At 48.7% G+C, this 22,229-nt stretch overlaps 1 protein-coding gene across 1 annotated transcript; it reads left to right on the top strand.

Moving 5' to 3' along the window:
• Window positions 1-10,887: 10,887 nt before the first annotated feature.
• LOC128459101 (retinoic acid-induced protein 1) lies at window positions 10,888-22,089 on the top strand. Its single transcript, XM_053444211.1, has 6 exons — window positions 10,888-17,382; window positions 17,589-17,682; window positions 18,813-18,905; window positions 19,910-20,070; window positions 20,208-20,266; window positions 21,990-22,089. The coding sequence occupies exons 1-6, from the start codon at window positions 10,888-10,890 to the stop codon at window positions 22,087-22,089; spliced, it is 7,002 nt and encodes a 2,333-aa protein (XP_053300186.1).
• Window positions 22,090-22,229: the final 140 nt, after the last annotated feature.

The following is a 22,229-nucleotide window of genomic DNA, read 5'->3' as shown; positions in this document are numbered from 1 at the left end:
ACGATTCTTAGTTTCAAAATGTACTCAAAGGAGAGACGTTTAAATGTGCAAGAGTATTGACATTGACAAATGTGACAACTGAAACAATAACATTTGTATTGGAAGCTATCAAATCTGCACCATCAGCAAATGTAGTCATCCTTATAAATCCTAAACATCTCATTTAATTCAATTCAAAAATATATCAGGCAGCACTATTTTGACATGTGACCATCAAATACTACAAATTGCAGCACTGACTGAGCTTTCTCATAGGTTTGACCCAATAGCTAAGTCTCTGGGCTTCAGAAGAGAGTTTCCCTTTAAGTGTCACAATAAGAATCCTTTTCCAACAGTTTGGACATCTCCATCCACGACAGGTCCCACTTTACCTCCGTCACATCCAACTTGGTGGCAGGAAGCACCCCTGCTGGAACTTCCTGTTTGGAAACAGGCCAGCAGCTCCAAGTGCAGAACTTCTGGTACCTTCAGGAAAATACAACAGGCAGTGAATCATTTACTTCACCACCTGTTGGGCTTGTCGTTCATGCAGTAGAAAGTAGGAAGTCAAGACGGATGAAGATTTTATAAATACTAACCTGTAGTGACAAACGAGCCAAACAGTCAAAGGAATGACGATCAGAAGTAGAACCCCACATGAAGCAATGATCCATTTCCAGGAACCTGATCAAGACGACATAATACTTGTTTAAATAAATAAAACTGTTGTAATAACAACAACAATTGGATTTCCAATCAACTTGGCGGACAGATGTAGTAAGTGTCAGGAAAGGGCCCACTGTATTTTGGTATTAAGCCGATCCAGTCATTTTTTAACTCTTTCTTTAACATTGTGCTTTTAAAACGTTTTCCCAGGGAATAATTCTTGGACCTTAATGAAAAAAATCTGCCGTATGTAGAGGACTGATATCTATGAGTGTGTGAAATTTGGTGCAGCTTGATTGTATTTAAGGGGACTGCTGGGCCTTGGTGAATATGCGCTCTACTGAGTCCCATTGTAGTTTCTTTCATCTCATTAGATCCTGAGGGATCCATCTGATGAAATTAGACCTTGATGAAAAGACAGAGCAGGAGGAGAACCAGACAACCAAAAGGCTTCACTCAATAATGAAAAATGTGTTGATTAATATTGAGTATTTCCTCCAAAACAAGTAGATGTATATGAATAAGAAAAATAACAGTGGAGGCTGGAGTCTCCTCTGATGTGAAGTTTCCTAAAAGAAACAACAGTTGATATGTGACACTGATCCACTTCTATAGAACACACAGCAGAGTGATGATGTTCAGCTGACCTCTGTCCGGTCTCACTGATAACCAGCTCTCTGGACTCTGCAGCTGTCTGACGCACACCTGTAGAAGCCTTCATCTTCCCGTGTCACATTCTTAAGAGTCATCTTTACGACTCGGTCTGAACCGGACGAACTGTTAGAGTCAATCAATGCTCCGTTTTTAAAGAAGCTGGTTTGTTTGTGTTGGCCGCTCTGATGCTGATAACACAAGGTGACATCGTCATCCGTAAACACAGGGGAGGCTTGGGTCTTCAGAATTATGTCGCCATCTGTGGAAGAAAAATAGAAGGCAAGATTGAACTCCTACTTCTTTTAGCCCCTAAGGATGCTGAATTTTTGCGGGCGCAAACATTCAGCATCCTTAGGGGCTAAGCCCCCCCTTTCTTTCAACCCTAGAAACGCCCCTGTTTATATCTATGCATGTGTAGATGTTAGATAGATTTGATATATTGCACAATTACAATGCTTCCCAATGCACAAGATTGCAGCGTTGTTTTGCCTTCAGCTTTGAACAGTGGGAAGAAATGGAGATGTGTCGTTCATCTTTATTAACAGTTTATGTTGTGTATCATCCACATACAAACAGAACAAACATGCCCAGAACCTGTATGGCTTCTTCAGTGAACCCATTTGATTGTTATAAATGCTGTAGGAGAAACATCACGACACACATCACAGGATTCATATACGCTCTGAAAAATAAACACTTTATTGCTCAAAAAGCCTTCATTCCAACAGCAAAAACACAAACATGAAAGACATATGTTTATATTTGTATTTATGGACACACAAGCTGCAGAGGACATCTGAGGCTGCTCATCGCCACTGCTGATCTCTCCTTCAGGCTATGAAATGTGCCAGACCAAAGAGCTGCCTGCACAGGTCTGACCTAAGACAAGGTCACACACACACATGCATGCACACACACACACACACACACAAACACACACAGGCCCTGCCAGCAGCTGCACTGGGGCTACAGGGCAAGGAGTGTTCGAAAGATAGAGGACAGTGTAAACAAGGTACAACTTAGAGGACACAGAGAAGGAGAACAGGGAGGATGAGGTGTGTGTGTGCGTGTGTGTTTGTGCGTTTGTGTGTGTGTGTGTTGGAGAGAGACAGCAGGAGTGATACAGCATCATCAATTAGACGAACCAAAGTGACACGAAACGGGAGCAGGTGCAAATCAGTGTGCGTGTGCGCGTGGTTGTGTGTGTCTGCATGTGTGTCTGCGTGTGTGTGCGTGTGTGTGTGGGAGTCTTTGTACATTTGCACACGTGTGAGTATCCATGTGTACGTGTAAATGAGTAGAGGGATTGAATACATGGGAGCGGAACACACAATGAGCCCCAGCAGGGTTGTCACTGCTCAAACACAGCTCCCTGTGCTTCAGTGGAGTCCTCCACCACATTACCTGGAAAAGGGGGATGTGTGTGTGTGTGTGTGTGTGTGTGTGTGTGTGTGTGTGTGTGTGTGTGTGTGTGTGTGTGTGTGTGTGTGTGTGTATGAGGCAGGAAGACGTGCTGTGCTAGACCAAACCAAAATGGGTCACTGCAAGATACGAGCCGCTTCACATCTGTTTCTTGCGGCTTTGTTGAAGAACGGCAGGTGCCATACGTCTCCGCATCTGCCTACAAGAATAAGCGGTCGAATTGATTTCCAGTCCGCAGTGTGAATGAGAACTTACCAGACACACTCGGTTCTGACTGCCTCGCTCTCGTCTTCCTCTCTCGTCCCATCCTCCTCCTGCATCATTTCTTTCTAGAGCTCCACACTCTCCCTCGCTGCAGGATTCTGACGGAATACCAAGTAGCTCGGCGCCCACTTTACAGGACCCCAACCCCCCTTGTGTGTATGCATGCGTGTGTGTGTGTGTGTGTGTGTGTGTGTGTGTGTGTGTGTGTGTGTGTGTGTGTGTGGATGTGTGTGTGTGTGTGGATGTGTGTGTGTTGTGTATGTGTAAATGAGAGAAGCCTGTGGAGAGAAAGCAAGAAAAAGTGTGTGGGCCTGGTCGAGGTTATCAACGCGATGGGAACATGAACCCACAGAGCAGCTCTTTGTTCTTCTTCTTCTATGTCTGTGTGCTTCACTCCCTCTTCACCTCTGGAAGGTTAGCTGGAGTCCAACATTGCCCTTACACACACATACGTGCACACACATAGACTATACACACACACACACACACACACATACACAGAGACTGCAGGGGCGTTGCGGGCAGTCAAGCTTGATCATGAGAGCTCTCATCCCTCACACACGCACAAACACATTCATGCTTGCACGTATATATGAGCCCTCGCTTGCACAAGCAGAAAGTGATTCATGATTGTGGTCACCTGTAACTACACACAGACTCCGACACGTTGGTACACAAGCGCACGGATGCATATCGGGTAATGAGCAATCAGGTTTCATCTTTGTGATTCTCCCGCCCCAGGTATAACACAACCTATAGGGCTTGATTACGAGCGTGCGCATCTGTCCATTTGTCCCTCGCTCCGTCTCCGTCCCCCCCCGTCCCGTCACTCCGTTACCATGTCAACGAAGCCCAGGTTTAGTCCTTCAAAGGGCAACGCTCGGCAGCTGTCCACTGGAGGTGACCGCACTGAGAGACGGAGGGAGGGACAGGGAGGGAAGATAGATGGAAGGTGAGATAGAGGAGGGTTGTGAGGGGGGGGGGGGAGCAGAACGAGGGAGGGATGAGTGATTTTTGGTGTCAAGGCGGAAAGAGAGATGTTCCAAGAAATAGGAAGTACAGGATTTGCCCTTTCACAGCCCGCGTCGTCCGGGATGCAACGTTTTACCATCAAACGCCTCTAAAGTGATATATGTAGATGGAGTAGATTTGAATCAAAGCTTGTCGCTCAAACATATGCTGCCGATTAGAGTCTGGGGTTGTGAGGCACCGAAAACATTCACGCTCTCTTTCCTTCTCCTTTCTGCGTGGCACAAACCGATCAATGAATATGTAGCTCTCACAGACCGGGTGAGGAAAAAGAAATCCTCCACGCGTGCGTTTTAAAAACAATACACGAGGTGCTGGTTTGGTATTAACACGAACAGCGAGGTTTCTTTTTTTTTTTTTGGTCCCAGGACCCGACACCGAATGATGCTCGGCTGCACGCTCCTGCAAATACCTCCGAAATGTCATCAATCATTTTGGATTAATGGCGTTCTGCTTCGATTTCCACGCGGCTTAAACGTGGTGTTGCACGCATACGATTCACCTCATCTGCATCATAATCAGACTAATCTTTTTGCAAAGATTCGGATTATGTAAAGTGAGCTTTTATTTTGAAAGGAATCCGAGTCAATAGACATAGCTAACTAACCCCTGTGTGATTCTTCTCACTCGTGCCTGTGTTCATGTTGCTTGTGTGCGTGTGTGTGAACATTTCCAGCATGCGCCCACCATATAAGCCACTGGGTGTTGTGTGTTTGTGTCTCCTTCCGCTTCAAATACACCCCCCCGAACCCACCCCACCCCGAGCCACATGCATACTCCGGGTTTTTCACTTGACTGAGTGGCTCTGCCGTTGCCATGGTGACTGTAGATCCCGTTTTTTTTTTCTTTGTTTGTTGTTTTGATGGGACAACACGTCCTAGTGTGAAGCTGTTGTTCTCTGAAAGGTCACTGGGCATCACCGACCTGTCAGGAGGGCAATAGAACGAAATAGATACGCGTCCACACACCGCCCGGTCTGGCCTTCCCTAATTAATTGAATTTCTCCTATTTTTATTTTCGTCCCAGAGACAGAGACGGAGAGAGAGATAGGATGTCATTCAACAGAAGAGAGGGATAACATCCCCCCTGCGTCCTGCTTTCAGAGCCAAATAGGAATTCTAAACCCGAAACCGCAAAGCAGATAACTGTAATGGCTGATGCACGTCTCTCTCGCTCACAGACAGACACGGACATCTGCCTTGCTCCCTCCCTCTCTGACCTTTATTTATTCTTTCATGCTGAAGCTGCAGCAGCAGTGGGTGTATGTTTGTCTCTGTGTGTGTGTGTGTGTGTGTGTGTGTGTGTGTGTGTCTGTGTGTGTGTCTGTTTTCTTCAGTCAAGAGTTCCCTCTCCTCTTCTTCCAGGTTTCTGAATTGACTAACGTCGGTTTTGAGTGTGTGGTTGGTTTTCAGGATTATGTGTTTTGCACGCAGACGAGAGTCTCATCTTCATCAGAGATGAAATAGACAGCCGTGTCTGTGAATACCGATGAGTCATCCTGAACCCCAGAGACGAGACAGCACCTCACACACACGCACACACACATGCACACGCACACGCACCATTAACTGGCCTCCCTCACAGAACCAAAATGATCTCTCAGATCGACCAGGACTAGGCTCAGTTTCCTCATTTTTAGATGCTATTGAGCCGTTCCAGCTTCAAAGCTCAGTCAGATACCTTCCACCAAAGACAGTTCTGGACCTAATCAATGGAACCAGAGGATTTGGTAGGAAAACACAGAGCTTGGTTCAATTTCATTCACATTCATTTTGGCAGTATTGCTAAACTGTGATGTATCACCATGAGTTGGACCGAAGCAGGGAAATTAACAGATGGAAACGACGGATGGCCAAGAAAAGAAAGAGTCAGGATGAGATCTCAGTTTCTCAGAAATGAGTGACACCATGTTGATAAAAAAACATTGATGACCAACTCAACATCCTGGATGTTCTTCCTCACTGTCATCCTTCCAATCCAGTTTGTTTGCCACCTGTCCAGTAGCCTCAAAGTGTTGCGTGTCCATCTCTATGTCTGTCCGTCTGCGAGTGTCGATAGCAGGTCTCCGCCCCCTCTGTGTCTCTTCATATAATCTATGTGACTGGTTGCCGGTGACCCCTCGTGACCTCCAGCTGTGTGTCATGACAACGGGACACTGACAAATGTCAGAGCACATATTGGCTTCCTCCGTCTCCTGAGCCTTCCCCTTGGGTAGGAACCCACCCACACAGCCATGGCCAGACACAGCAGAGGAGAGAAGGAGGAGAGAGACAGAGGGAAGACGTGTTCCCGCCCTGTCCATCTGTGTGTCCGTCCGTCCAGTGTGTTGAACCGGCGGTTATCAAGTAAAAGGGCACAGTGTCCGCTGAGAGGGGAGGAGACTGACAGGCAATCTGAATACTCTCCGAGCCCTGGTGAAGTGTGTGTAATTAGAAAGGGAGAAAGCAGTGTGCTGATTGGGACCAGTGGCGGGGCGGGCTGCTGTGTTATTTTGGATCGTGCTGTGTTAAGCAGGGTGTTACAGGCAGATGTGTTAGACATTGGTGTGTGTGTGTGTGTGTGTGTGTGTGTGTGTGTGTGTGTGTGTGTGTATGCGTGTGTGTGTGTGTGGCAAGGAGGGGTTGCATGTTAGGGTTATTTTTGTGCGCTTTGTCGGGTTGTCGGGGAGCATGTGAGCTGAGCTTTTGGTGTCTGCGGCGCTGGGTCGTGTTGTGATGATTCCTGGTGATGGCGGCGGTGGTAAAGTGGGACTGTTTGTGAATATGTGTGATGGTTGAGTGTGAATATGTGTGTGTGTGTGTGTGTGTGTGTGTGTGTTTCCTCCCAGGCTGCTCCACCTCCCCAGCACACTGCCTCTGCATGCATAATTAACCAGGATGACTGGGGAGGTAAACACACAGGGAGACGTTCCATCCCTCCACTCCATATGCCTCCATTTATGTGTGTGTCTGTCGATGTATGTGTGAGCGCGTGGGGTTCTGTGCGTGTGCGTGTTTACATATTTAAATGTGTGAATGTTTGTGTGTGTGTGTTTGTGTCGGATAGACACAGTGCAGGGAAAAGATTTGAAGTGAAAGTGCTTCAGAGCCAGAGTTGATGGAATGAGAGGGCTGTCTGTTTTTGTCTTTGTGTGCGTGTGTGCGTGCGTGTGTGCGAGCGTGTGCGTGTGCATGTGTGCTTGCGTGTGTGTGTATCTGTAGAAGGGGAAGAAAGAAGATAAATCCCATCTCAAGCTGCCTCTGAAGATGATGCGATGAAAGAGAGGGAGAGAGGATAAAAAAAGAATGAAGGGGGGGACTGTAACCAGTCGCAGCTCAGCGCATTATGAACCATCCAGCGGAACAATCAGATTCACCCTCCTCTTCCTCCTTCGCCCTTCCCTCCCTCCCTCCCTCCCTCCCTCCTTCCCTTTACTCTTCTCTCCTCCTGTCCTTACGTCCTGATAATATATTATTTTTGCAGACAGGATCAGAAAATGCCCCCATGGGTACATTTTTTAAAAGCATTTAAAGAGACCCACATGAGTACACAAACCTCCGAACTGCGTTGTCAAATTAAGGCTCACAGATCTACAGTGACGATGAAGGTGTTTATGAGGGGAAGCTGCTTTGATGAGGTTTGAAGAGGGCGGAACCCAAGGTAATCAATCACCCGTCGAGCAGCTCACGTTCGTCTGTGGAGGTGACGAGTTCTGCTAATTATGGACCAGTCTGCCTCGGAAAGCTCGTGCACAACTTGCCATTTTGTATGCATGTGCACGTGTGTGTTACCTGCAGATATGTGTGCGGTGCTTGCTACAGCTCAAATTTCCCAAGAGCCCAGGTTGTAAAGCCCACTCAGTAAATCATCTATCCACCTCTGTCTTCTGCATCCCCTGCTCCTCATCCTCCTCCTCTTCACCCTTATCATTTCATCACTCTTTGCCCCCCCACTCTCCCTCTCCTCCCATCAGACCCCGAACGCCTTGTTGTCGTGCCGCATCCGTTGCCATTCTCCTCTCCAGAGAGCAGGATTTGTGAGTTAGAAAAGAAAGAGAGAGATGGGAGGAGGAGGAGGAGGAGGAGAAAAAAGAGATGAGAGATCACGAAAGAGAAACGACACAGGAAAGAAAGAAAAACAAACTTGTAACACAAGCAAAGCAAGGTACAGACAACGTGGGCATCTTCTGCATGGACGCAAATGACAGACAGTAAGCGATGCGTGCGTTTCTCCATCATCCCCCTTTCTCTATGCCCGGGCAGCAAAATCAATGCAAGCACTATCTGGTAAACAGACAGAGAGACAGACAGATCACCAGAAAGGATTTTGGCGATCTCAGCATGTATCCCTCGTCCTCTCTCCTCTCTGACCCCTACCAAAGAAGGGAGCAGCGCCATGTGACGTGGTGCATCCACAAACACACCACTTGGCCAACCACACAATTTCTAGGGCCCTCAGTGCAAGATAGGAGCGGAAGGAGATGCAGTGTGATGGTGGAGAGGAGACGTGATCAGAATGTAGACCCCACTTGCCGCGCACACACATGCATGTATGGGGTAAAGACAGACGGATCAGTGAAGTAAATTGATTGGGGAGAAGGCTTTTTATTGTTTGTTTGCTTTGTTTTTGGTGAGAGACACACAAGCAGTGAAAAATCCAATTAATTATTCCTCAGAAAAGGGTATTGTTAAGACAAGTGGAAACACACACACACAGACACACACACAGAAATACAGATAAACACATGGCATCACAAAACTGGATCCCAGCAGCAATGTGTACCTCAGTCCATTCGCTCTGCTCGGCTTTGCTCTGCCAGCTTGGTCTGCCTTGTCTTCTATAAGCATCTTATTCAGGTCATTGTGTAAACAAGTATCCTCTTATTCATACACACACACACACACACACAACGCAACGCAACGCATCATTGTAGGGTGAGGCACAAGTAGGATAGGAGGGAGGACAGGGGGTCTCCAGGGGAATATATAGGTTTGGTGTGTGTGTGTGTCAGTGTGTGTGTGTGTGTGTGTGTGTGTGTGTGTATATATTTAAGGGATTGCCAAAAAGCTGTGAACCTGCATACATAAACACAAATACACCTACTCTCTCTCTCTCTCTCTCTCTCTCTCGCTCTCTCTCTCTCTCTCTCTCTCTCTCTCTCTCTCACACACACACACACACACAGTCACAGTCACACACACACACACCGTGTGTTTCAGAGATGAATAATGCTACTGTGCGTCTGGTGGGATGCACCGCTGTCCCTGGGGCGGGTTGAATGCAGGGATATTGTGCTGGAACTGGCTGACACACACACACACACACACACACACTCACAGGCTCAGCGCTCTGTCTCCAGGTGACTCTATTCCTTTTATAGAGCAAGAGCAGGCTCCACCCCTCTTCTTCTTCCTCATTTTGTTTATGAATGCATAAACACACACATACAAACACACTTTTATGACATCCTGTGGTACACTGAGAGCATGCACCCAACACACACTGTAACACTTCCCCTTGGATGAAATTGGAGTTTGCGTCCGTGCAAGAGAAACAGAGAGAAGGGAAAAGGAAAACAAGGCTGAGTTCAACCTTTTAACACAGCATCAAAAACATTATATTGTTTAGGTAATATATTTTTATATCGTGGTGCTGAGGCTCTGTAGCAGTGTTGTGCGACACGGTCCCCGGGTACCTGCAGTTTGCCTTTCACACATGCACAACACAGCGGGAGGTTCTCTGCAGCCGGGAGCAGTGGACGGAGGCAGGAAGTGACGTGTTGACTCTCGCTGCCGTGATCACCTGATCATGTTTACAACACACCGTCGTCAGCTCGCATCACCAAGAAACCTCTCGACATCTTCTATGTGTTTGTCACAGCTTTTTCACCAGGGGGTATTTCATTCGTCATCGACCCCCCCCCCCTCCCCCCCACTCGCTCGCGGTGATAACAGCGGGGGATCCCCTGCTGTGTTCTCGCGTCAACTTTGTACGGACTTTATACTGGGAGGCCAGGCAGATAGAGTCTGTACTACAGAGCTTCTCACTTGGACATTTGCGTTCACACATGCACCTCCTCCAGAGAGAATACCAGTTCAGACTTAAAGAGCGAGTGTTAAGACTCAACATGGCTGCTCCTCAGACATCATCTCACTGCTGTGCCCTGTAGCCATTGAACGTTTGCTTGGCCTCAGTCATGAACCCAACATAATCACACATACAACCAAGTCACCCTGCAACCTTGCTCAAGCACAACACATAATTCAGTTGCCATACACCCCTCGCTCTTTGCCCTCTCTCTCTCTCTCTCTCTCTCTCTCTCTCTCTCTCTCTCTCTCTCTCTCTCTGTCTCTATCCCGGACCTGTCAATCAGAGCACCAGCGACTGCATCACATGCCTGCCCCTCCATCTTGAGTGACTGAAAGATCCGAAAGCCTGAACTATTGTGGGGCCATTTTACATAAATACAAAAGAAGAAAATACACATACACACACCTGTTCTTCAAATCAGGACGAGAGAAATCTACTATCAGTGCTGTGAGCAATATAAAATACAGCCACTACTGTGATGTTACACTGCTTTTGATTTTTTTTCTTTTTATATAATACATGGGATCAAAAGTTTGTGTGAGTAAGTGGGAAAATCCAATTTTCGATTCTCAATGAGAGGGAGAGTTTGCCTTTGACTCCTGGCGAATGTTAAAGTTGAATTAGACATTGAATAGGAAATGAGAACATGCAGAGTGGATAAACCAGCAGCTCAACAGCGCTAACCCTCACAATGTCTCTCTCTTTTCTCTCACTTCCCCTCCATCCCTGCCTCCAGAACCCCTAACCCCCCTTCCCCCTTTCCCATCTCACCTCCCCCTCCCTGCTCTGGCTACAGACGGAGAGATGCAGTCCTTCCGTGAGCGCAGCGGTGGTTACCACAGCAACCAACCCTGCTACCAGCAGGAGCCCCATGAATTATCCCGCCTGGAGACCTACAGACAACATCCGCATCATCCCCACCCCCAGCACCCACACCCAGGCCCCGGTCCACATCCAGGTCCAGGACCAGCACTCACCAGGACAGGCTATGAGCCTCATTCATTGACAAACCCCACAAGCCTGCCTCCAGTTGCAGGACCAGGAACTGGAGTAGGACCCAAGGACTGTTACAGCCAACAAGCCTATGCTGGTTACCCAGGAAATGGTGGAGGGAATGCGAGTGGAAATGGGGGTTCAGCATCCACGCAGGCAAAGAAATCCTACAGAGGAAGCAAAGTGCCCGTACCAAATCCCAGTCAGCACCTGCAGGGTCCTGGGGGCTATGGTACCCATATGGGTTCTGGGAATTATTCAGCTCAGTATATGAGCGAGGGCCACCTCCAGCAGAAATGGGATGACCCAGCTCAATTAACTCAGTATGAGCAGGAGTTGGTGGGGCGTATGGAGGCTAGTGGTACCCCCACACCTGGCCCCTCCCAATACCTGGACCAGAACATCTTGGGCCTTTCCCAGACCCAGTGCCACCAGCCGTCCGCCCCTGCCTATACCAGCCCCCACCACCAGTCCCACCCTGCAAACCCTGCCCCCTCATCTCTCATGTATTCCCAGAGTCACCTGCACTACACCCAGCACTCACCTTCTCCCTCACCATACATGGAAAAGTGTAGCCCTATGCCCCACTGTTACAAGGGTTACAACATACCCCCAAATTCCCAGTATGGCAGACAAATGAGCAGCCACAGCAATTTGAAGCAGGCAGGTTACAGGACTGCCCAGAACAGTTATAGCTACCCACAGGCTCCCTCCAGAGGATATGAGCAGCAGACTCCTTTACAGACAATGGCAAACCCACAGGAGCCCCATCCCAAATACCAACACTACAGCCAACCCCAACAAAACTACTGTCTCTCAGAGCTGTCGGTCAGATCACCAGAACAGTATTATCAGACTTGTAGCCCCTCTTCGAGTCACTCCCCTGCCCGCTCTGTAGGACGTTCCCCCTCATACAGTTCCACCCCTTCACCACTAATGACCAATCCGGAGTCATTTCAATATGGCCAACCTCCAATGACTCCTGGGGCAGCCTCTTCCTCTTCATCCTCTTCAGCTGGCATGCAGGAGCAAGCCAGTACCAACACCATGTTGATGCCCCCTCGCTCACACCCGTCACCCAACGTGACCCATGCGGCCCCGCACAACTATACTTCCACACCGCAGGTTCCCACCATGAAAGAGCGCTTCTCAGAGAAACTGCTCTCAAACCCCAGCTTGTGGAGCCTGAATGCCCTCACCTCTCAGGTAGAAAACATCTCTAATAATGTACAGCAGCTGCTGCTTTCCGAGGCAATGGTGGCCAACAAAAAAGGAAGTAAGCGCAACAGTGGAGGGAGCAACAGCAGTGCTGGTAGTGGAGCATCCTCCAAAAAGGGTGAGGAGTACAAAAGTCCTCCATATCCTGATGGTGGTGGGGGTGTTGGTGGAGGCCCCATGCAGGACCCTTACTCTACCCCACAGCACCAACCAATGCCCATGGAACTACATGAGGGAGGCTACTCTAGCAGTAGCGATGAACAACTGGAGAGGGGCTACTACTACTGTGGCCAGGGCCGAAGTCCTGCACAGGCCCCTAACAACACACACCTCTGCTTGGACACCACCTCTTCATGCTCAATGACATCTCCAGATGATATGTCCACCAGGTCTGGGGACTCAGGTCTGCACAACCTTACACCTGATGCTACTAGGTGCCAGTCAGGTCAGGGCGGAGATGGCATGAGTACCCCAGCAAAGAGCATCAGTGACGAGAGGTCTCCTACAAGCGTTACGATCCCAAGTCCATTGAAACAAGAAAGTGACTCTCCTTTAGATATACAGCATAACAACGAGCCTGTCAAAGAGAACTTTGAAGAATCGGCCTGGACAGAGAAATCAGCCGACAAAGAAGAGGTGACGACAGAAAAAACTCTTGACTGTGACACAGATTTAGACATTACTATATCAACAGAGAAACTGGAGCAATGGAGAGACACAGAGAAATGCCCCTCTCTGTATAGCAAAGTAAACAAGGAGGTGACAGAAAAAAGCTACTGCTATGAGGAGACATTGTACCAAGGGGTCCAGAGCAAATATGACCATGATGTTAGAGACTTAGTTGAACAGTCCCCGGCAGCTCTTTCTGATTCAAGCCAAAAAGAACAATTTGGCCAAGAGATGAAATCAGACACATTCAAATCTGAGTCTCCAACTGCTTCTGAGAGCTCAGTGAAAACACTGCCTTTCATTTCTGGAGGTGACCTTGAACAGGATCAATATTCCACAGAGAAAGAGGATAGCTCAGAGAACACCTCTCCAACCCCCCAGGTCGAGGCTTTGGATGAGAGCAATTCAGACAAGAAAGAGAGCAGAGATGAAGAGGAGGAGGAGGAGGAGGAGGATAGGGAGGCCGATGAAGAAGATGAAGAAGATGAAATACAGAAAAGAGTGCAACCTGCTCTTTCCCCTCCTCTGTCTGCAGAGGCTAGGGAGGAACTCGGGGAGGAGGAGGAAGTAAGGAAGTCAACAACTGAGGAGCAAATTAATAATAGAGAGGGGTCAGAGAAGCCTCCTGCAGACCTGTACACTGACAATGAGTGTACAGGGACACCAGCCCATCCAAATGCAGCAGCAGTAACAGCAGCAGCAGACGCTTCTGCAAGGGAGTCAGCCATTGGTGACACCGCTCCTCAGCCCCATTCTGCGATGCCTGTCTTCTCAGCGCTCAATGAAAAGGCAACACCTCCAGCTCAGACCAGAGATCATATTGATCACAGTGATGCTAAAGTGCTGGAGCCAGACTCTCCTCAGCTTCCAGGGAAGTCAATACTTCCCTCACCCCCCTCTTGGGCAGACACTCCACCCTCCCCGAAGAAAGGTGATGAGGACATGGAGCCAGGCATCAGCTGCGCCAGTGCTGTGACCCCCTCGGCCAAGCCAGAGCCCATGGCCCCATCTGCTCAGCCGAGGGCGTTTGGACGTAAGCATGCCAGGGGCAGAAGAAGAATCATGCATTCAGGTGTGGGAATCAGGCGACAGCTCAACTTGGAGAGGGAGATGGAGAAGGAGGAGGAAGGAGCCCCTTCACCTACGCAGAAACCCTGCATGTCTCCAAGCAAAACAGTGCTGTTCTCAGATCAAATGGACCTAGTTCATCAGGAATCTATTATGAGACAGACTCCAAAAATGCTGACTGATGGTTTTCGTTCAAGAATGTGCACTCGTTCATTCAATGCACCAGACTTGCCTCCCAAAGTCGAGCCTAACGTGAAGCGAAAACCAGGCCCGAAACCAGGTTCGAAGCTTGGGCCAAAACCAGGGCCAAAGCCTGGACCAAAACCAGGGCCCAAACCAGGAGCAAAGCCAGGTCCAAAACCAGGGCCTAAACATGGGATAAAGCCTGTAGCAAAACCTGGACCTAAACCAGGTCCTAAACCAGGACCAAAACCTGTGCCAAATGAACTGGAGCTGCCCCTGAAAACTGAGACTCTTATGAAACGAAAACCAGGACCCAAACCAGGTTCAAAACCTGGCTCAAAACCAGCTCTAAAGCCAGCTGCCAAACCAGGACCAAAACCCGGACCGAAGCCTACAGATGTTTTGCCCATCACTGACCCAGCAATCATCAAGGCCCCTGTGGGTCGTCCAAAAGGCTCAGTTTCAAAAGCAAAGCATGTAAAACAAGAAGAAACAACTCAACCATTGACAGGACTTCAAATCAGGGGCAGAAAGAGCCTTAAAGCTACAATATCACAATTAAACCAGGATGTAAGACCAGTAAACCAGGAGGAGAAACAAGCTAACTGTGAATTAAAGGCACCAGAAAAGGAAGGTAAGAACATGGTGTTGAGATCCAGAAAACCCTCACAAGAAAAACTGTCAAAAGAAAAGGAAAAAATCATAGGGGAGGATATCATGTCCCACACAGTACCAGAAATTAAAACCAGTGATGTTTCTCCAAAAGTAGAAGAACCTGTAACTGTGGAACAAACCCGTACTCTTATTACCAATGCAGTTAAAAATACAGATGTGCCAGCAGACCCACCTATACCGCTTGCCTCACCAGTCCCAACTGAACAATCTGAAGAAAAGACATCACTTCCACTAAAACGGGAACCTAGCACAGAGCTTTCTACACCAACAGCAAAGAAGAAGAGGGGTCCAAAGCCCAAACCAAAACCTTTGCCATTTCAACCCCCCCAGCTGGAGCAAAACTCCTCTACACCTAAAGATAAGGCTGTCCGGGCCCCCAAACGAAAGCGAGGCCCGCCCAAGAAAGCCATTGTGGTCACTCCCTCAACCAAAGACACTCCTAACATCAGTGAAACTGAGATGACTTTGGATGTGCCTGTGGTGCCGCCTCAGTGTCCGACTAAAACAAAAGTTCTTCCACCAAGAAAAGGTAGGGGACAGAAATATGAAGCCATGGTGCAGAAAATTACATCTCCAAGCTCAAAAAAACACCTTCCAATTCCCCAGATAGACAGTCACCTACCTGATGATGTAACAGCCAAGGCTTTGTCTCAACATGTCTTAAAGGAAGGTGACACGTCTGTGCTCAAAAAAGACACAGAGACGACAGAGGGAGAAATGAAAAGCATCGAGTCTAGACAAGAAGAGGTAAAACAACACCAAGGGGCAGCGAGAAAAGAGGAGGTGACCCGAGAAAGGGAAACGCATGAGGCGAGTCAAGTAGCATCAACACGAGATAAGGTGAGCCAAGGGCTGGAAGAGGAGGTCGTAAATAAACCGATTGCAGGTCAGAAAAACATTAAATCAGAGATACAACTGAATGATGGAGCTGACCAGGTTTGGAGCTTAATGGATGTCCCAGTAGAAGTCAAGGCTGCAGAAGAGTGGCAGACTTCAGAAGGTGTTTCTACTGCTGTTACTAAGTCATCCAGAACTAAAAGGAAGAGATGGGCTATGGTGGAGAGTACAGATGCGTCTATAGTAGCCTTGGAAGCAGGGAGCCTGATAGTTACAACACCACGGCTAGCCAAGCAGAGGGCCATCAAAAACAATCATGAGATGCATCTAAAACAGAGGAGAAAGAAGAGAAAAGTTCAAACTCCTCTGGAAGAAGTGGAGCAAGTTGAGGAGACAAATACAGAAACAACCGAACAACAACTGGAGAGGGTAGAAGAGAAGGCATCGCCTGTAGAGTCCAAACTGCCTGTGCCAGTCACCTTAGATGAGATCACAGAACCCCCTAAGGTGAACAGCACAGAACTCATTCAGAAACCCAGGAGAGGGAGAAAACCATCAGCAAACCCCACCAAGAGGAAACGAGGCAAAACCTTATCGGAGCAGATTCCTGGCATTCCAGTGAAGGTCCACAAAAAGCCTGGGCCGAAACCTGGGATGAAAGACGCCATTGAGGTTATCGAGGCAGTAGTGAGGGCTGCAGGGTGTGAACAGGCAGAAAAAGAAGTGAGAGAAAAAGATGAACAAGAAGGAATGGAAAGAGAGAATGAGGAAAAAGAGAAGACATATATTGTGGGTCCTATGGTGACAATATCAGAAAAGCAGACAGAGACAATTACTGTGAAAAGAATCAGGCGCAGGCCAGTAAATCAAAATTCAAAACTGTCTTTCTGTCCTTATGTACGGATTAACAACTCTCGAGACTTTTCCTCTTGGTGTGCCATAGTCAACAAGCCTGAGGATGCAGTCATATTTCAGAGACGAAGAAAAAAGGGCATACTCAGAATGAAGAACCCTTTCACAATTGCAAAAGTAGTACCGCACACTGCTGCCATGCTACAAGGACCCTTGGTAAATAGAAATCTAATTGGGAAGTGTCTGACATGCAGCCTGTGTGGACAGCCGGCAAATTACAGAGACCTGGGTGATTTGTGTGGCCCTTACTACACAGAAGATGGTGTTCCAAGGAAGCTTTTGACGACCGCGCACACAGAATCCCTCAGGGGTGAGTCCGAGAAGAGCAGCGAACACAGCAGTAGCAGCAGTGAAAATCCAGGCAACTGCTTAAAGAATGAGGACGAGGACATCGCAGAAAAGGAGGCCAACCCAGAAGCTTCCTCGCAAGAGGGCAGCAGTAACAGGACCCATCATTGGCACTACCGACGGGCAGAGAGAACAGAAAGGACGGGTCGGGAGGGTGGTTCACGAAGATTAACTCTCCGGGAGAGGTTCAGGAGGATGAGGCAGCTCCAGGCCATCAGCGCAGGGGTCTCCAGTGACCAAGAGGGCAGTGACAGCGTGTTCCAAAGGCTACAGGCAGAGGCAGAGGCTAAGGAGCACTGGGCGCATGAAAACTGTGCCATCTGGACCAAGGGGGTAATTATGGTAGCTGGGAGGCTATACGGACTGAAGGAGGCTGCCAACAACTCGGCCCAAACGGTAAGTTAACAATGACCACAAGTCTTGTGCAATTCCGAGATATGAGCAGAATTGAGAATACTACAGAACATTGTACGGCTGTTTTGAGAAATTATTGTTAACTTTCTGCAATTTTTCCTCTTCTTCTCTCTTTCCCTTTGTGCCCGGTCACCTGTTTGTGTCTACGTGGGTCCTGGTCCATATGTTCGTAATGTCTGTAACACCAGAGTTGCTACAAGTGCCAGATTGTGGGGGCGTCCCTCAGCTGCTGTTGGAGAGGCTGCTCTCATAAATACCATTATGTCTGCGCCAAAGAGATAGGTAAGAGACCACAGCATGAGAGGAGGAGAGCAACATGGGATGACAAGTGAAGAAAAAGCCATGGGAGGGGGAGGAGAAATGAGGAGGGCAATTGGGAACGGGAAATTGAACGTGGGTTGAGAGGGCAATAAGGAGGGGAACAGATTCGGTAGGCAGGAAAAAAGGAGAGACAAATGAAAGGACAGGGAAGAAAGATAGGGGAGGGAAGGTGGATGTGGGTAAAATGAGAGAAGGAAAAAAACACCAAGAAGTAACGTTGTTGAGAGCGAGAGGAGAATTCTGAGGATGCTGGGGGAGAGGGGACGAGGGAGGGAGCTTTGAATAAAGGGGATGATAAGAGGAAAGTGGGACCCTGGAGTGTGCATGGGGGAGACAGGGAAGAGATAGAGGGAGGATGGAGCGTATGTGTGCATTATTGACCACAACCCCTGTGGCTCCATTCATCCATTCTGCTGTCTTGGGACCGAATGTGCATGTATGTGTGAGCCTTCCTGACTGAATGCATCCCCATGTACGTCTTGCAACAATGTGGACTATGTCCGAGCCCTTCAATGTTTTGTGCATGTGTGTGTGTGTGTGTGTGTGCGTGCGTCCCTGGCTATTCTTGCCAATGTAAGCGAGTGTCTGTGTGTCAGCACATGTGTTGTATGGTTTCCCCTCACGTTACCTCATGCCAAGGAGGTACAGTGTGAGGATTAGAAGGCCTGCCACGTCTGCCGAGCCAGCACAGGGAGCAGAGCGAGGCCCCTTTTAATCCTGCTGAGTGCACCAGCCATATCTGACTGCCTGCCTGCGTCGCATCTCATCCACTCAGTCTCTCTCTTCTCTCTGTTGCTCGCTCTGGCTCTTCCTCTCTCTCTCTCCCTCTCTCTCTCTCTCTCTCTCTCTCTCTCTCTCTCTCTCTCTCTCTCTCTCTCTGTGTCTCTCCCCGTCTCGCGCTCTCTAGCTCTTTCTCCTTCTTGCAACGGCTTCATTGTATTCCGACCACTATGCATTTGTTTGTTGTTTCTTGGGGGGGGGGGGGGGGGGTGCGTGTCCTCCTCACTCTATGTGTTTATTGTATTATTGTCTTTCTGCCGCGTATAAACGTATTCTCTGTTTTCCTTTGCTTTCTCTCTCCTCACCAATAGGCTGCACATTCCACGAGGACGACTTCTCCATCAAATGTCCAAAACACGAGGTAAGAAAACAAAAGACTCCTAACAAGTCCACAAATGCGTATAGTTCCATATTTGAGGGGTTTTAACACCTTTTTGAATTCTACTCCACTTATTCGTTAAAATATATCTAAAACATATATATTTTTATCATCTCTATCGCCATATGATTCTATTTATCGATCTATCTATCGATCTATCATCAAACCCAGAGAAATCCACCATCTCATTCAAGGGGGCAGTACGCATCATTGTCACATTTATTTTTGTCGTATCAGCATTTTTGTCACTTCACTGCTATAAGTTCTGGGACAAATTAAAATACACGTCCACTGTTTGTATCACTGATAACGAATCACCACTACTCATTGCCATTTGCTGCGTACCATGGATAAAACATTACCTTATCCTTGAACATGATTTGCACCTGTGACTCAGGTGCAAATAGATAGTCAGGTAGATGTTCATCAACAATGGTGGAGAAGACAGAACTCCCATGATCCCACACTGCTTCACGTCATCAAACTAGGTCCTTTGAGGGACCCCTAGTGGCTGAGGTTACATATTGCACGTTTAACAGCCAAACACAAAAACAAGTGGGGGTTGAATGAAGCCGAGGTGTTCTGTCTTTGCATCTGGGAGAATAACCTTTTAGATATGAAATTGTTCCCATAACAACACTGATAACCTCCCTGCTTTAAAAACCACTGTGCGATTCAGATTTAGTTTCCCTTCCCTCGCTACCCCCCAAACACGGCAGCGTCTTTTTGTCCATTCCTCTCGTCGTCGCTCTTCCCTGCACTGAAGAGAAACAATTGAATTCACACGCTGCTGTCACAGGCAGCAGCACAATAGATGATACCGAACAGGAAACACAATCGTCAGCTCCTGAAAAACACAGACGGAATGAGAAAGGAAAACCTGAGGGTTCAGGGTGATGTTCTCTCTTGTGTCAGTATCACACAGACAGGCCTGGATCTCACCTCGGACCTGGTGTGTTACTGAATCCATACGTACTCAATGACCTTGGCAAGTTAAACCAATAACGGTTCTGTGCCCTTTGTGTGTAGCTGTCACTCACACCCACTGCCATGACCGTACACCACTGCAATCACAGTGGGCCACCTCCAACTCCAGTCAGCTCACCTGCAAGACACACGCCATCTGCTGGTGGCGCATTTTCACTGCAGCAAGAGCGGAAGGTCAAATGCAGAGGAGGATGGGTGAGGGGGTGGGAGGAGGGAGGGGGGAGATGCTGACATTCAGCAGGGAGCAGCGGTGCATTGAGGCAGCAGCCTCCCGCCCTCCCTCCCTCCCTCCCTTCTCCGCATCTCTCCCCCTCCCTCTCTCCTGTTCTCCTCTGTGCAGACTGACAGGGATGAAAAGCTGGCTCTTGATCAAAACACCCCACCCACCACCGCTGCCTGGTATCCTCCCCACATGCTCCTTCCATCCTTCCTCTCTCCCTCTCTCTCCCACCCCCTGCTCCTGCCTCTTGTTATTTTCTCCCTGTTCCCCTTATTTTTGCTCCTGCGCTCCCCTGCTGTTCCAGCTCCCTCTGTCTCTCACGCGCATCACCTCTCATCTCCTGTGTGCCCCCCTTTTTTCCATTTTCAGTCGTCCTCCCTTCATCCTCTCTCCCTCTCTCTCTCTCTCTCTCTCTCTATCTCCCTCTCTCTCTCTCTCTCTCACCTCCTCTCCCTCTTTCTCTTCACCTCAACTCCCACGTCTAAGTAGCAGAAATAGAGTGTGAGAAAAGGAGAGCAAGACAGAGAGAGATTGTTGTTAGCGGGCTGAGACAGAGCTGTCATCAGCTGAGGGATCTGAAGGTCTGTGTGTGTGTGTGTGGGGGGGGGGGGGGTCTGTGCTGTGCCAATTTACGCTGAGCAGCCTAATCAAAGGGAAGAGCAGAGGCACACGTACACACACACACATAGACACACAAGCACGCAACCACCACACCCATGGGTCCCCCTCAGAAACTCTCTATCTGCCTGCGTTCACTTGGTTTCAGGGCTGGAGCGCACATATCAATGACATTGCAAACACATGCTGCCTTCAGCTATGGCTTCACACACGCACACACACACACACACACACACACACACACACACACACACAAACTTTGCTTCTCCACACAGGTTCATTAACAGGTTACCTCTATGCTCATACACACATGCACATGTGAGTGGGAGTGGGAGAGAGAGAGAGAGAGAGAGGCAGAGGCGGGGGGGGGGGGGGGGGGGGGGGGAGAAACAGACTGTTGACGAATGGGGGCAGTTACATCAGAGAGCGACAGAGTAAAAGAGACAGATAGAAAGAGAAAAGAAGGCCAACGAGAGAGACAGGCAGCATAAAGGGAGACACACTCAGTGATGGAAAAGTAGAGAGAGAACAAATGAGACTGAAGGCGTAAAAAAAGGGGATGAGTTACTCCGGGGAGGTAAACAGGAAGAGGGGGGGGGGGGGGGGGGGACTTCAAAGAGGGAGAGGGAGAAAGAAATAGACAGACTGAAAGAGTAACAGATGAAGGACAGAGAGCAAAGCTGCTGGTCTGAGTCCAGGGCATGAGGATGGGTAACTGGCAGTTCAGAGAAAGACAGAGAGGGAGTGAGAGATACTCGGGGGCTGCAGAGGAGGATAAGGGGAAAGAAGGCCTTCCACCAGCACCAGCAGCACCAGCACACCGGCACAATTAGTAGGCGTTCCCGCTGTGTCTCTCACAGTGGCGCTTGTTCACTGGCCAGATGCATCCATCTCTCCGCCCGTGCACGCTGCAGCCAGCTCGCTTTCATGTCTGCGTTCTGCAGATCTGCACAGAAACGCTCTGACACCTGCATGAAAATGTTTGGATGAAAATACAGTAGATCAAGAGATCATCAAGGCTGAGGAATTAGAGGATAATCAGTGGAGATGAGTTCAGGGCTAATGCAGCAGAGAGAGAAACATCAGGCACTGATTTGATTTGATTTAATCAGTTGTGTTCTCAAGTCATTCGATGAAAACCCCTCGTGACCCTTTACCTTGAACTTGTCTAATAAAGTTGCATGGAAATGTAACATGTAATTGAAACTCCAGAAGTCATGTTTGTGCTCCATGTGTGTTTGGGATCCGCATTCACGTCACCGTCTCTTTACCCTTCGTCAACAGGACCTGTAAGATATTCCAGTGTACCACCTCCACCACAAACAAGCAAGCACCACCCATCCGGCCAGGCAAAGGACAACACTGTCCGAACAGCCATCGATAACCCCCCCCCCACCCCCCACACACACCAAAAAAAATGATGACTAATGATGGACAGGCTCGTCGGGGCCGGGGAGAGGCAAAAAAAAGGCTGCACTGAGGTGAAGCTCGGGGGCAGACCGCTCCACAGAGAGGAGCTGCTCC

The sequence above is a fragment of the Pleuronectes platessa genome, chromosome 16, assembly GCF_947347685.1.
Source record: "Pleuronectes platessa chromosome 16, fPlePla1.1, whole genome shotgun sequence".
Classification (NCBI taxonomy): Eukaryota; Metazoa; Chordata; class Actinopteri; order Pleuronectiformes; family Pleuronectidae; genus Pleuronectes; species Pleuronectes platessa.
Note: the sequence above shows the minus strand (reverse complement) of the source record. Positions and strands in the feature narration are given on the sequence as shown.